At 44.2% G+C, this 14,231-nt stretch overlaps 1 protein-coding gene across 5 annotated transcripts; it reads right to left on the minus strand.

The window, feature by feature from the left end:
- Positions 1-468: 468 nt before the first annotated feature.
- On the minus strand, positions 469-14,176 carry slc37a1 (solute carrier family 37 member 1). Of its 5 annotated transcripts, none has more exons than XM_030343726.1 (21): positions 14,024-14,176; positions 13,055-13,211; positions 11,257-11,338; positions 10,640-10,763; positions 10,162-10,240; positions 9,817-9,952; positions 9,270-9,346; positions 8,983-9,149; positions 8,604-8,656; positions 7,375-7,449; positions 7,189-7,227; positions 6,083-6,214; positions 5,797-5,887; positions 5,590-5,652; positions 5,309-5,394; positions 4,911-4,959; positions 4,643-4,716; positions 4,432-4,510; positions 2,903-3,000; positions 2,363-2,427; positions 469-1,650 (listed from the first exon to the last, which is right to left on the minus strand). In XM_030343726.1, exons 2-21 carry the CDS (start codon positions 13,108-13,110, stop codon positions 1,635-1,637), a joined length of 1,641 nt encoding a protein of 546 aa, XP_030199586.1. In that variant the 5' UTR covers positions 13,111-13,211; positions 14,024-14,176; the 3' UTR covers positions 469-1,634. The 5 variants fall into 5 exon arrangements, with proteins under 5 accessions (XP_030199586.1, XP_030199585.1, XP_030199588.1 ...); XM_030343725.1 differs by having other exon boundaries at positions 7,375-7,452; XM_030343728.1 differs by lacking the exon at positions 7,189-7,227.
- Positions 14,177-14,231: the final 55 nt, after the last annotated feature.

The following is a 14,231-nucleotide window of genomic DNA, read 5'->3' on the forward strand; positions in this document are numbered from 1 at the left end:
CATCTGTCCCTTGAAAACCCAATAGAGATAAGTTACATAGAGCAAAAAGGTTATCTATCATTTATCGTATTAAACATGTTTGTTTAGTTAGAAGAGGAATGAGATGTAGGCCAGCTATTACAAGTGGTTTTAATGATAAATAGTTGTATCGTATGACGGTATCTAAGTATACATTTGCGTTTGAGCAGTACAGAAAAAAATACTATTTAACGACTTTTTTCAACATCAATAAGATGATAACATACAGGGGATGGTTGATCCTGTATGATAGTAAATGGGCTATTCCTGGACATAAGACTCCTTAAGTTCCATAAGTTCCTTGTGTCTGCCGGTGTCACTGAGTGGGGTTTGGTCTGTCACCAGATCACCAGTGAGCTGACAGCTGTCATCTCCAGCTGCGATACAAGGCCCCTCCACACCCCAAATTAGCACAATTCACCCACACACCCAAAGACCTTCAAGTCAAACCAAGAGAGAAAAAAGTTATTTATTTTACCGAGACTGCGGTTTCAATTGGACATCTTAACAAAACACTCATTTAACAACTAAAACAGTTAATAAAAACACCCACAGGAATAGACAAACGATTAAAAAAGACACACACGTATGTCTACATATTAAATACACAACCACAAACATTTGCTGTTGTTGCCGAAGGTATGGAATTGGTCTTGTATACCATGGGAGTCCACTAGAGCTCAACTTGTATCTAGAATGATTCTAGATCGCAAAGTCAAAAAGTGAATTTGTCGCTATCCGTCAGTCTGTATGAACCGTAAATCAATCTTCTGCCACTCTTCAAATGGTAGCAAATGTTTAAATAGATATATATTTTTTATCATCTGCTTCAACAATTGCTGCAAATAGGCATTTTATATTTAAATATAAATATTTCTAATTATATAACATCACAGCATACCTTCTCATCCATTGCACTTGCGCATAATTAAAACTTAACATTCAACACATCCGGGATAAACCGCCAACCACCACGGTCACAGGAACATGCTCAACATTCTCCAGAGTTGATATATAAAGATACATTGGCCCATTGTGACAAATATCGTTGAGAAACCGTACACTAGACAGCTGAGAGCAATCATTAAAGACTCCACTTTCATAAATGAAAACAAGTTCCTGATTGGATGACATTGCAATTTGTATAAGCTCTTTGGTTTAGTTCAGTAAGGCAACGATGGCGATTAAACTGCATTCATATAACTCAGAGTAGGTTACATACATACATACATACATACATACATACAGAGAGAGAGAGAGAGAGAGAGAGAGAGAGAGAGAGAGAGAGAGAGAGAGAGAGAGAGAGAGAGAGAGAGAGAGAGAGAGAGAGAGAGAGAGAGAGAGAGAGAGAGAGAGAGAGAGAGAGAGAGAGAGAGAGACTCAAACAACCTTATAAGAGGAAAAAGATTAACATGGCGATGAAGGGAAACAGTAAAAAACAAAGCTAAGTTAGCTTACAAAAGGCACAAGGAGAAAATCCCACAAAATTGTGTGTGTACACGTGTGCACGTAGGCTATACATCCCATAATGCCCTAGATATGGAGGCGAGTCCATGGTCCCCAACTGGGATCGGTTCAGAGTGGTATCAATGCTCACACTGCGTGTGCCAAAGTGCTCAGTGCTCCTTCAACCTGCAAGAGAAGACATGTTGGACATCAGTTTACATCAGTACACAGCTGTCCCTGCTGCTCCTCCTTCTCCTGTGAACACGTCTGGTGATTCTTGTAACTCCACCACCACAGAGTAAAAGAACAGAGATCTTTCACCTCTTCATGCCGGCTAGGCTGTTGGATTTGTTGGGAAGTTTGTTTGTTTTGCCACTCCAATGTTATAATTGTCCTTATTGTTCTAATTATGTCTTTATTCTTGGAGTGGAGGCCTTCTGAATGTTGTTTTGAGTCTCGCGAGGTGACTTATAGGAACCAAGAAGATCCTAGACTACCATGTTTATTGTGTTTTGTACTCCACAACCTCACAGGACTCTGAGTGGGTGTCCGTGTGTGTGGGAGGAGAGCAGTGCCCATCACTGTCCGATGTGGAAATATGTCCAAATGATTATGCAGAAGTACCACCAGAGAGAAGGTGTGTGGGTCGTGAGAGCATGGAGGTGTTTGCTTCATTTACATAATCATGGTCAAAAGTAGAGATGTCATTTTCACCAAGTAATTTTGTACAATTTCTTCATTTTAAAGGATAAAAAAAAAAAGGTATTATACTAATGCTAATATGTTCCCCATGAGTTTGAATATTTAACAGACTTTCTTTATTTGGTTTGTGAACAATGGGTAAAAAGAAATGTATCAATAGAATCCGATTGTGTATGCTGTTGTTAGCAGAACTTACTCTACAGTAGAAATCGGGCGAGACTTGCTCGAAGTCAGCTCCTTTTTGACCAATCGAAGCAAAAACTACACAGCAAACAGGAAGAGAGACAGACACACCAATTAATATATTAGATAATGTCATTCACCTTGTTGCAAATTATAGAATTGTTTATGACTTGATAGAGTAGAGAACCGTAGCGATTCTCATGGCACACGCACGCACGCACACGCACACACACACACACACACACACACACACACACACACACACACACAGCATTCTAATAGCTTAATATGGACTTCAGAGGGAATTTCGACATTCTAAGTACAGAGAGCCTGGCAGGGAGTCCACATGATGAGCTAGAGTGCAGCACAGGTGCAGGCTCATGTTTGAGGACAGTGCGGGGGGGCATTCTAAATGAAGTACTGACTGCTGTGTGTCAACTGTGAGTCAAGTTCCCTTTAACTGACGTCACATATGAGCCCTCATGTCACGACCATCTTGGTTGCCACAAGCCCATAAGGGATGGGACATGCAGGGGCAGGGGTTTTGGCTTACAAGCAGAGCCAGGAAGTCAGCGGTCATCAGCATGTAGAACACCTGATCCCAGCCGCCGGCAGACAACACTCCGGCCAGCAGGGGGCCCACCGCAGCGCCTGAGGACAGACAGACCACTATGAGAACTACAAGGGCTGCCACCCACAGCTGCAGCGGGAAGATACAAGAGGTATGGAGCATTTTATCTCTAAAGTAATATTAATAACAGTAATTATTTGATAAAAGCAGACGTTTATTAATTCATCCCAGGCGGTACATTTATGAGGAAAAAATAAATAATACAAAAGTACGAATAGCGCATTTTAATAATAGTGATATGTCATTATAATAGTGATTTTTCATCATAGTAATCTCTAATTATTAAAAGTCATCTCAGGTGTGTGGGTGTGTCTGTCTCGGTCTGTTTTTCTCTCTGAATGCCTGTGTGTAAGTGTAATACAATTCTGAAACTTGGTGTACTTGGTGTACACATGCTGAACATTTTTGCTTCTTGGATCCGTGTAGATAGATTTTGCTGTACACTGATTTTTTTTTTTACAATGAAGTCAATGGGAGGATGGCAAAGCCTTCCGCCCATTCTCTGATACGTCAATTACTTCAGACTTCGTAACTTGCTCAATTTTTATTAATTTCATGCTTTATCCGCTTTAACAGATCAGCTATACTATATTTTATCTCAAATGTATTCAAACTTTATCACTGCAGCAATTTTGTTAACAATGTTAACTCCATTTGGACTGTTCAAATCCTTTCACTTTATTTAAGCCATTTAACATTTCTTTATGTCTTAAACTATGTGGCTTTACTTAAACAACCTTTTCAACCTCACGTTTGAGTTCAATTCCATCATAGTAAACCAAGTGAGCACAATGCTCGTCATATCTCGATAATAAAAACACATCTTAATACGAACAGCCATGTGTGAATATGAGCGGCTGGATAACAGTGAACAGCCTGTGGTAGAGTGTATCTCTGTTTTGAACACCGACCTACAGAGGGTCTGAACACTGACCTACAGAGGGTCTGAACACCGACCTACAGAGGGTCTGAACACTGACCTACAGAGGGTCTGAACACCGACCTACAGAGGGTCTGAACACTGACCTGCAGAGGGTCTGAACACCGACCTACAGAGCCTGTGGGAGAGTTTTATCTCTGAACACTGACCTGCAGAGGGTCTAAACACTGACCTACAGAGCCTGTGGGAGAGTTTTATCTCTGAACACTGGCTTACAGAGGGTATAAACACTGACCTACAGAGCCTGTGGTAGAGGGTCTGAACACTGACCTACAGAGCCTGTGGTAGAGGGTCTGTACACTGACCTACAGAGCCTGTGGTAGAGGGTCTGTACACTGACCTACAGAGGGTCTAAACACTGACCTACAGAGCCTGTGGTAGAGGGTCTGTACACTGACCTACAGAGCCTGTGGTAGAGGGTCTGAACACTGACCTACAGAGCCTGTGGTAGAGGGTCTGTACACTGACCTACAGAGCCTGTGGCAGAGCGTATCCCTGTCTGAACACTGACCTACGGAGCCGGTCCCATCGATGATGGCCGTGACGGTGGACAGGGCCCGGGCGTTCCCCTTCAGGCTCTTGTGGGTCCCCTGGGGGTGAAAGGTCATCAGAGAGGACGAGTTGGAGTGAGAATGAGCAGTGGATGATCATGGAGTGCCTGGCGTCCACATAAACACACACACACAGACCTCCATACACAAATGTCCATGACGAGCACATACCAGGTCAGCTGACACGGCCGTGGTGATAAGGGCATATGGGCCGTTCACCAGCCCGCCGCACACCAACAACATGGCTAGAGAGAAAAATAGAAAACATGTTTAATATCAGAGCAATTCAGTAGAACCGTATTCACCACAGGAACTTTAAGGGCATCAAGCTTTTTAGCGTAGGGCTTGGGACCTCCGTTTTTCTCTACTCTACTATATTCATATTAGTTATAAGCTGTCAGATAGTTTAATGACTGGAGCTTTAGAGCGTGGATCTTACCCACGGTGGGTCCCAGACCAAACTGGCTGATCATGGAGAAGCCGTAGAGCTGGAAGCGCAAACAACGCCATTCATTATCCGTCACATACGTCATGTCTTTACCATTGAAACATCATCAAGTGAGTCATACATTTTTTAACAATCTCATGTGTTAAATCGAGTTAAGCAGTTATTAGCCAATTTCTGTTGTCTCTGTATAACATTTGGTACTAGCTATAGGAAACCAAAAAATCATTCTCTCCATAATTCTTAACAACAATAGTTAGGCAGAGATAAATGTACCCAATAGCCAACATGAGTTAAACGGAATGTCATTAAATTGTATTGTGATAGTATACAGTATGTATGGAAAATAACATGAAACAGTAAAATCCTTAGTTGAAGTGGGTGGGGCTTACTGTCGGAGCAGCCAATAGAAGCATTACTGCACAGGTGGTGGCTCTCTTCCCCAACTTGTCAGAGATGACTCCAGCCAAGATACCACCTACACACAAACATGTGTATGTGAATGATGAAAACCTGCACTACACACACACACACACACACACACACACACACACACACACACACACACACACACACACACACACACACACACACACACACACACACACACACACACACACACACACACGGAGGAAGAGGCAGGTATCCCTCTGGAGGAGGGGCAGACACCTACCTACGATTCCTCCCACATCGAACAGGGTGGAGAGATCCCCGGCCTTTTTAGCATCCAGGTGAGCTGAAAAGAGAGACACACACGCACACGTTAACCTAGGTACTACTGGTGAAGGTGACATGGTAACCTAGTGAACACCAGTGAATACTAGCGATGCAGAGTGGTGTGGTAACCTAGGTCACAGCAGTGTTTATATAAGATGGATACCTGCTTTGGTGATGTAGAGGGGCAGCCAAAAGAGAAAGGTGTAGCTGACCAGCTTAGCGAACAGCAGACTAAGTGAGAACTCGATCACTCCCTGAGGGGAGAAGGTAGAGAGAGACATAGACGACACAGAGGTCAATACACAGATTCACACTGATTCAAATTTACTTGCTACACATCCTGGCATTAGCAGTTTGTCATATGAATATCATTCTCTGTGTTGTTTTTCTCTGTATGGTTCCCTCCACGTGTGTGTGTGTGTGTGTGTGTATCTGTCTGTCTGACTGACCGGTATGCGCAGGGCTCCCATGAAGCTGATGGCGGAGGGCTCTGATTCACTCTTCACCACGACGACTTGCTGCAGAGGGACACGCCCACTGGCAGCGGTCTCTCTGCCCAGCAGGGGCTCCTCGTCGCCGCCCTGAGAGAGGAACAATCATCAGTGACTGGGACACAGGAGGTGGAGACAGAGGGCAGAGGTGTGATGTGGCTCTGAAGCGGGCAGCATACTTATTGAGGAAAATGAGTTTGGCAACATCGCAAAAACCCAACGAAGAGGAGAAACAAACACCTCACCAAACTGATTTTGCGGCACTTCTTGCACCTTAAAGATTTTGGAAATCGCAGAGATCTCCGCCGATGAGGGCAATGTGAACATTGGATTGATTTGTCTGATCGGTCAGAAATTCAAGGCTGGTGAGATGCATTTTGATTTATTTCCAGTTTCACTATCAAATTCCTGATCCTGTTCCCTTAACTAAGGGAATGTTAAGTGATCAAACCAAAACCGCCTTGAGTTTGAAACAAGTTTGTCCGCATTAGAATAACTTTTTTGGTCTAGGTTAAAAAAAGGAGTCTAATTTTAAAGTATGCTTCCCACTAACACACAGCCAGACACTGAGATGTTGGAAAGTAATCTTTCCAACGTTCCGGAATCCACTAAAAGCCCCAAAACCTTACAAATCAGAAGAGGGTTGATTATTCAGAAACGTTGCAGTTCATCTGATCACCAACATCAATAGCGTTCATTGAATGAGAGCCTTGACAAGCCTCTCATTCAATGATCATATTTGACTAATCAACCCATTGCACATATCATCACCAGATCAGGTCTAGCTCAGGACAGGCTGGCCAGACACACAGTAGGTTTGCAGTAGGAAGGAATTAGGTGTGGGAGAGCGCCAGAAAACACTATTGACAATACTTTTCTAGCTATAAATGTATGAAAAGACTCCACATGTTTTTGCATGGCGCGTCCAGGGCCCACTATTGATTGGACTTGAAATACCATGGAAACCATTTGCAGATTGCTCTGAAGGACAACATGAAAACGGGTCAGGTCAAAGTAATGGAGGGGGTCTTCCCAGAGACCCTCCTGGGACCCAATAGACTCACCTTCCTGTACAGAACGCTATTCTCGTAATGGTCGTACGTCTAGATGAGTTACAATGACAGTAGAATGCAACTTAATATTCTGTTGTACTTTCAAAATAAATACACCTTAATAAAAATATGCATGCTGCATGAGCCCAAAGAGGAAAACACACACAAACACACACACACACACACAGACACACACACCTTTGTACTGCCCTGTGTGAACTGAAGATACATATCCTTGTGTCCATTCACACCGCTCCATCCAGTGCATGCCGTCTGCTAGGGGGAAGCAAGAGACAGACTTTACTTTATCTTTATCTGGTCTTTTCAAGTCAACAAGCAAACAAGCGCTTGACCGTTTCGGCCTGAAGTAATACAACACAATAAATGAGTCAGTGTGGGAGTTAAAGTAGAGGTGAAATTCAACTAGATCTCAGCTTAAAAAGCTAAACACAGGCATTTGGTTAGGGAAGGCTATAAGTTAAGGGTTATTGTTAAATTGTAGGTGTTTGAATTAGGATGGTTAAGAGATGGTTTGCTTGTTTAATGGATCTGGGGGAAAGCAATGCATCATGGGAATATCCACTGGAGAGGTCGGTATAGTTACACACCCAGCATTTATTTCTGATTCCCTTAATGCAGTCCTAATCAACCCTTAAACTTTACATCACAGGAATGAACAGTTAATTAATTGTTTTAATTAATAACATAATTCTTGGGGATTGGCAGCAGCTACTGGTGTTCTACAGAGACATTAACCACCTAGGGGTAGGTATTTAAACGCTACGGTCTGGCAATCATCCACATCATCATATTTCTACACCAGAGGGAAGTATCCAGTACACGACCCCCTGATGGGTAGTAGGCTTTAGGGTCTAGATCCTGTCCCTCGTTCGTCTTCTGTGGGATCGGATGTTAAGGGAAGGTGAAAGGGCAAAGGGTTTCAAGCGGGATTGGAAATCTTGGAGTTATCTCTCTCTCTCACGGGGTGTGTGTGTGTGTGTGTGTGTGTGTGTGTGTGTGTGTGTGTGTGTGTGTGTGTGTGTGTGTGTGTGTGTGTGTGTGTGTGTGTGTGTGTGTGTGTGTGTGTGTGTGTGTGATCATTCAAGTGATGGTTGTTTCTAAGTCGTGTCTTGGGAGGTGTGAGGGGAGATAAACACACACACACAAACTTAAGATGTAGTCTGCTCTTGAAAGCCGCTTAGGGTCCTTAGGAGGTGCCTTAGGTGGTCCACGGTTGCCATAGTGACCAGTGTCAAGGTCCCTAGTAGTCATGGTGACCAGAGTAAAGCACCAGGAGGGTCCATTTTCTCCAAATGTCACACAAACACACACACACACACACACACACACACACACACACACACACTACACCAACACAGACAGGCGAGACATAAAGGATATTGAGATGTTAACATGTCTGTACTCACCCTGCCGACGGGCGAGGAGCTCTGGGCATGCATAGTCTTCAAGTCGTTAGGATCTGCAGACACAAGATGTACAGGGTGAGATCTGCCCGTACACTCCCTGATAACACACCTGCTCAAATAGCTTACCAACAACTTAGGATTTCCTGAGCCTCTGGATTCTGTCGAAAAGATGTGGGTACTTGGATATGTTTGTGGTAATATCAGGAACGGTTAAGGCGTCATAGCACTACTACGACTCGCCTAATAATGCACTCTACTCTGCTGCCTTTGACTCTTCATCAACCACTTCCAAGAGGCTCCACAACACTCATCCACCACAGCAAGCCCCTCTCCTTGCTCGCCCTCCCAACTCCAGGCAATAAGCCGTGGCAGTACGTACGCTCGATGAGGAAGAGGAAGCAGACCACGCCCATTGCGGCGATGATGATGCCGGGCACGATGAAGGACATGCCCCAGTTGGAGGACACGTAGGAGCCGGCGATCAGGGACCCCAGGATGTTCCCCACTGAGGTGTGGGAGTTCCACACGCCCATGACGAGCCCACGCCTAGGGGCAGGGCCAGAGAGGGATGGACAGAGAGAGACACCGTTATACTAGCAGTACTGCTCCCATTATCTAAGGTTTGGGGATACTGAGGCTGCTGTCAGTGATAGCTTGCTAGCCTACCTTCCCTTGCCGAACCAGTTGCTGATGCACGTGACCACACTGGGCCAGCCAGTGGTCTGCACCAAGCCGTTAGCCACCTGACACCCACACACACACACACGTTGATTCTGTTTCACATTCTTCAAGATTTGAATCGGCATTAACAGCGGTTAAATATAGAGACATTTACTTAAAAATATATATAAAATACATATATTGATATTGGTACACCAAACACAATTTTAAATGTGTCTGTGTGAGTGTGTATGTGTGTCATCTGCTATATGTGTTGGCTAATTTCATAATGTACAGCTTTTCCTTCTGGTTCGCTGACTGTTCCTTAGTGTGTAATATAATCCTTGTGTTTCTGTTCCAATATGTTGTCAGAGACTACAACCCCAAAGAATACAGATCTAGAGCCATGTTTGAATGAGTGCAGTTATTTCATAATTAAATTATATAAAGTATGGGATCCCTACCCCTTTCCTCTGCCTGATAATATAATATATAAATTTTCGAATACGATTTTTTACATTCACATCTCATGGAAGATGAGTTTGAGCTTCACCTGGACAGAGACGTAAAAGGCCAGGCTGTGGATGTTGTAGATGTAGCCCAGACCGAACAGGCAGGTGAACAGCCCGCTGCACAGCATGCCCACCGTCAGGTACAGCCGGATGGGCAGGCGCTCCCCGATGATGCCGCTGCAAGGGCAGCAGCATAGGCATTAGCAAAAGCATGTTTAAAATCAACAGCCTCTCTTGGAGAGGTGCTACAACATGGGGCTGCACTTATGGTGGTCAGCATAAGGTTTATGACCAGCTGGTATTCCTGAGGTACAGGTCTACCTGGTGATCAGCCTACACTGAGGTAAAGGTCTACCTGAGGTACAGGTTTACTGGTATGAGCCTACCTGAGGTACATGCCGATGGCGTAGGCGAACAAAAAGGAGTAGTCCATGGCTCCCAGGAGCTGTTTATAGTTATTTTTATCTGTAGAAGGGGAACAGACTTTCAATGAGTGGGAATGCACACACTGTATGTCATCCTCGTTTAGGGTTTACAGGACTACAAGACACTTGGAGACCAAACATGAATTTCTATTTATTTCATATTTATATCAGTAAAATGTACCTGAACACACTTATCCATTGGTCAAATGGCAATTGAGAGTTTTCAATGTATTCTATTCTATTTAGCCCTTTAATGGCCAGTAGTGCAGTCTATATGTGTAAATATGCATTGATAAATATTTGCATAGATTAAAAACAGTGTGTTGCATATTTATGGATGTATTTATGAAGTAAATAAGAAAAACAAGCATGCGTACACACAACTAGAGAAAAAAAAAAAGGAAAAGAAACACACACACACACACACACACACACTAACCGAAGGGCTTCCAGCTGCAGTCCATGTCCGTGTGCAGAGAGGTGAGTGCGGGCAGCTGGCTAGCGCCGCCACCACTAGCTGTGGCTAACTCGCTCGCCATCGAGCAGTTCTTGTGGAGCTCGCTCTGTCATACACAAACAAACACTAAGGTTACTTCGGCTGAGATAACACGTGTGACCGGCACAACCTGGAAGAACAGCCGCCGTGTTACGCTACAAACGAAGAGGAGGTGTGTGTGTGTGTGTGTGTGTGTGTGTGTGTGTGTGTGTGTGTGTGTGTGTGTGTGTGTGTGTGTGTGTGTGTGTGTGTGTGTGTGTGTGTGTGTGTGTGTGTGTGTGTGTGTGTGTGTGTGTGTGTGGACTTCCCTTCTGGGAATGCCGGCCAGCATTGTTTTCATTTGTTTGCTTAACCTTTATTGATCCAGGAAATGGCATATAGAGAGACAAAGAGTTATAGCCAAGAGGCTAACGAGCTAAAGGAATGGTAGTCAGAGATGGTCAAATAGGAAATGAAATGTGAAACAATACAACTCTATATTAAAGAAAAGAAGATCAAACACAAATCATTGAAACAGGATGCATTGAAATATACATTCTGTGAGTGAGTGAGGGGGTTACCTTGACGATGCTGATTGGCTTCCTGGAGAGGTGGAAGCTGGTGTAGAGCAGGAAGGTGAGGATGAAGGTGAAGGCTCTGTACCTGCACACAGGGGACCCCAGGGGGCGGCAGTGAGAAAATAAACTCCTGAGGAAATTGGAGAGCTGGCAACACAGGGACTGGAGTGATGTAGGAGGTGTGAAGGATGGAGAAGTGAGAGAAGATGATGGTGAAGATGACCATGCAGACGTTTTAGACAGATTGGGACAGTGGGTACAATGGCCGGCAAGAACAACATCTGGAGCTTTCCCAAGCTTGGGCGAGTGGAATCTCTAATCTCTATGTATCCTGAAGCATGACACGCCTCCAACCAAAGAGCTTCTAAACATAGCAGTTAGCTTAGCTGCCTTTAAATTTCTGGTCAGCTGGCCCAACAAAGAATAATGACATGGGGTGTGTGAGTGTGGGTGCGTGATGTAGTCAGTGTAGGCGAGGGTTTAACCAGGGGTCTCTGAAAGCCAACATTTGTGTTGTTGCCATTTCCCATAAATAGTTACAATAATTTGTCAACATGAGAATACATTATTGGTCTCTCAGGGGAAAAACCTGAATGGCAGGCCAGTGTGTTCAAACAAGAAAAAAGAAAATGACTGTGTGGTAAAAAGTTGTTTTCAAAAGATCTCAATACGGCAAATGTTAATAATGACAAAAAAAAGTACATTATGTTTTGCCTTGATGCATACATTTCTATACTGAAGCCCCAGCAACTGCATGCACCCTGGGTTGGTTTAAAAATGCTCTTTGATCTTTGTCTACAGAGCTGTAAAAGCCTGTTAGCCAATACTGGGAGGCCTGCAGTCTACTGCCTGCTGTGAAACCCAAGGCTGATTCACAGTGAAACAGCCTTCGATTCCTTGTCACTTAAGTCACATTAGTAAGATAAGATGAGGACAAGGAAAAAAGAATAGCCATTGCTTCCGATGAAAGCAATGCAAATTGATTGTAGCCCATGGCATAATACATTTAATACAACTAAAGTCCCTCCTTGACTAAAGGTATTATAGTGCATTAAGGCACATTGCTTTATCTCAGGTATAAGGAATTCAACTAAGCCTAGGCTGCATAACTGGGATGGGTTGGACGAAACTTACACTAAAAAGGTATAATAAGAGTACACAACTGGTTTGGGGACTGTCTTAAGAATTTGAAAGCTTTGCCACTGGAGCAAAATAGACAGCTTGCTTGTGGGGAACTGTGCTAGTTTGACTAACATGGACGAGTGTGTGGAACCACGTCGATAAGCAGGACACAGAAAACCACTCCTTTGATACACAGGATCACAACTCGCTAACAGACAGGAACAGATCCATACAGGTACTACGAATGGGCCGACTATGTTCAGACATTACATTTACGCATTTGGCAGGCGCTTTTATCCAAAGCGACTTACTGCTGAATACAAGTCAGAAGAAGGAGAAAGATATATTGCTGTCGGAAGAACAGTAAGGATGTTCATAGAAACAAGTGGCAAGCACCAATAATTGCTTGGTTAATCCATTCCCCGTATACTTGTACAACAAAGATAGCTAGGATAAGATGCTACACAACTAAGTACTATCTTTTTGTTCCAGGATGTACAACATATAAGTGCGTAGGAGGGGTGAGAGGGGATGGCTATGCAGAGTCTAGGTAAACTCTGAACACCCATGTATGATACACATAGACACACAGACACACACACACACACACACACACACACACACACACACACACACACACACACACACACACACACACACACACACACACACGACTAACCATTGGTCCTTGTTGAAGGTGAACAGGAAGCGGACTCCTGGTGGAACGGGTGCCATTGTGAGGGAGTGAGGGTCAGAGGTCAGATGTGACCAGCCAGTGTAGAATGACGAAGCAGTGTCCCACTGCAGTGGCTCATCTCTGGAGGCGGGGCCCGATACTGAGGGACAGAGTGAACCCAATAACATTCACAATTATTTATGCCGAACATATAAATCTGTCTGTCTGTCTTTCTGTCTGTGTGCGTGCGTGCGTGTTGGCGCATGCAACATGTTGACTGTATGCGTTACTTTGTAGGTGGCTATCACTTGCTCTGCATGTATTGGGGTCCAGCATGCAGCTCAGAGTGGTCCTGGTAGACATTAGGCTGCTAGGTGAAGTGGACAAACCCACACAACTGGATAAATGCTCTTTTGTGTGACGGAACCAAGGAGCATCGCATCCTCAAACCACAGACTCCCGTGAAAGACTGCATTGAGATTAGTGACACACTGTCTTGTTTATATGACTTGTCTTGCAAGTATACGAATTTACAATAAAGCTTTTTAAAGTCACCGATGTGTACCCAAGCAAAGTTGCACACATGATGGATGTAACCTACGTAGAAGTGCCCTCCTATAACGTTAGAATTTGTTTCCTACACAGGCAATTTAACACAGAGAACTGGGGAAAGCGCATCCTTATATCATAAGTGGGATTATTTTGTTTGAATGTAATGTGAACACAGCGAGGCATTTCTATGAAAGCATTTGATTTGTGAAATAGGACGTAAAACACACACACACACACACACACACACACACACACACACACACACACACACACACACACACACACACACACACACACACACACACACACACACACACACACACACACAAAGCTACGCTATCACACGTTTCCAGATCGCCGACCGTCCTCATGCTACAGCTGCGGTAATTTTTCTGAGTAAACCACGACGACAGAACTTACCTTGTATAAACGAGTCGTCCGATCGACTGAATCGTGGCCGAATCCCTCCTGAAATCAGCCCATATTCGGTCCACTTCCTTGTTCTCGCAGCGCTCCACTGTCACCACACCAGCGGACAGACTGGCAGCACTGGTGTGACGTCGGCTCGGAGCTGACGTCACACCGACGCTCACTCTCGTTTCGCTTCTCTGATCTTGGTTGTTCAAAG

The sequence above is a fragment of the Gadus morhua genome, chromosome 20 (assembly GCF_902167405.1).
Source record: "Gadus morhua chromosome 20, gadMor3.0, whole genome shotgun sequence".
NCBI classification, from domain to species: domain Eukaryota; kingdom Metazoa; phylum Chordata; class Actinopteri; order Gadiformes; family Gadidae; genus Gadus; species Gadus morhua.

What these genes read in the sequence shown, in the direction of transcription:
- slc37a1 (XM_030343725.1), bottom strand. Translation starts at nt 13,110, where the DNA reads ATGGCACCCGTTCCACCAGGAGTCCGCTTCCTGTTCACCTTCAACAAG. An exon ending in CTGCAGCTGGAAGCCCTTCG is followed by an intron (nt 10,241 to 10,639) that starts GTTAGTGTGTGT and finishes CCCCTTCTACAG; the next exon opens with ATAAAAATAACTATAAACAG. An exon ending in CGATGTGGGAGGAATCGTAG is followed by an intron (nt 5,395 to 5,589) that starts GTAGGTGTCTGC and finishes GTTTGTGTGTAG; the next exon opens with GTGGTATCTTGGCTGGAGTC.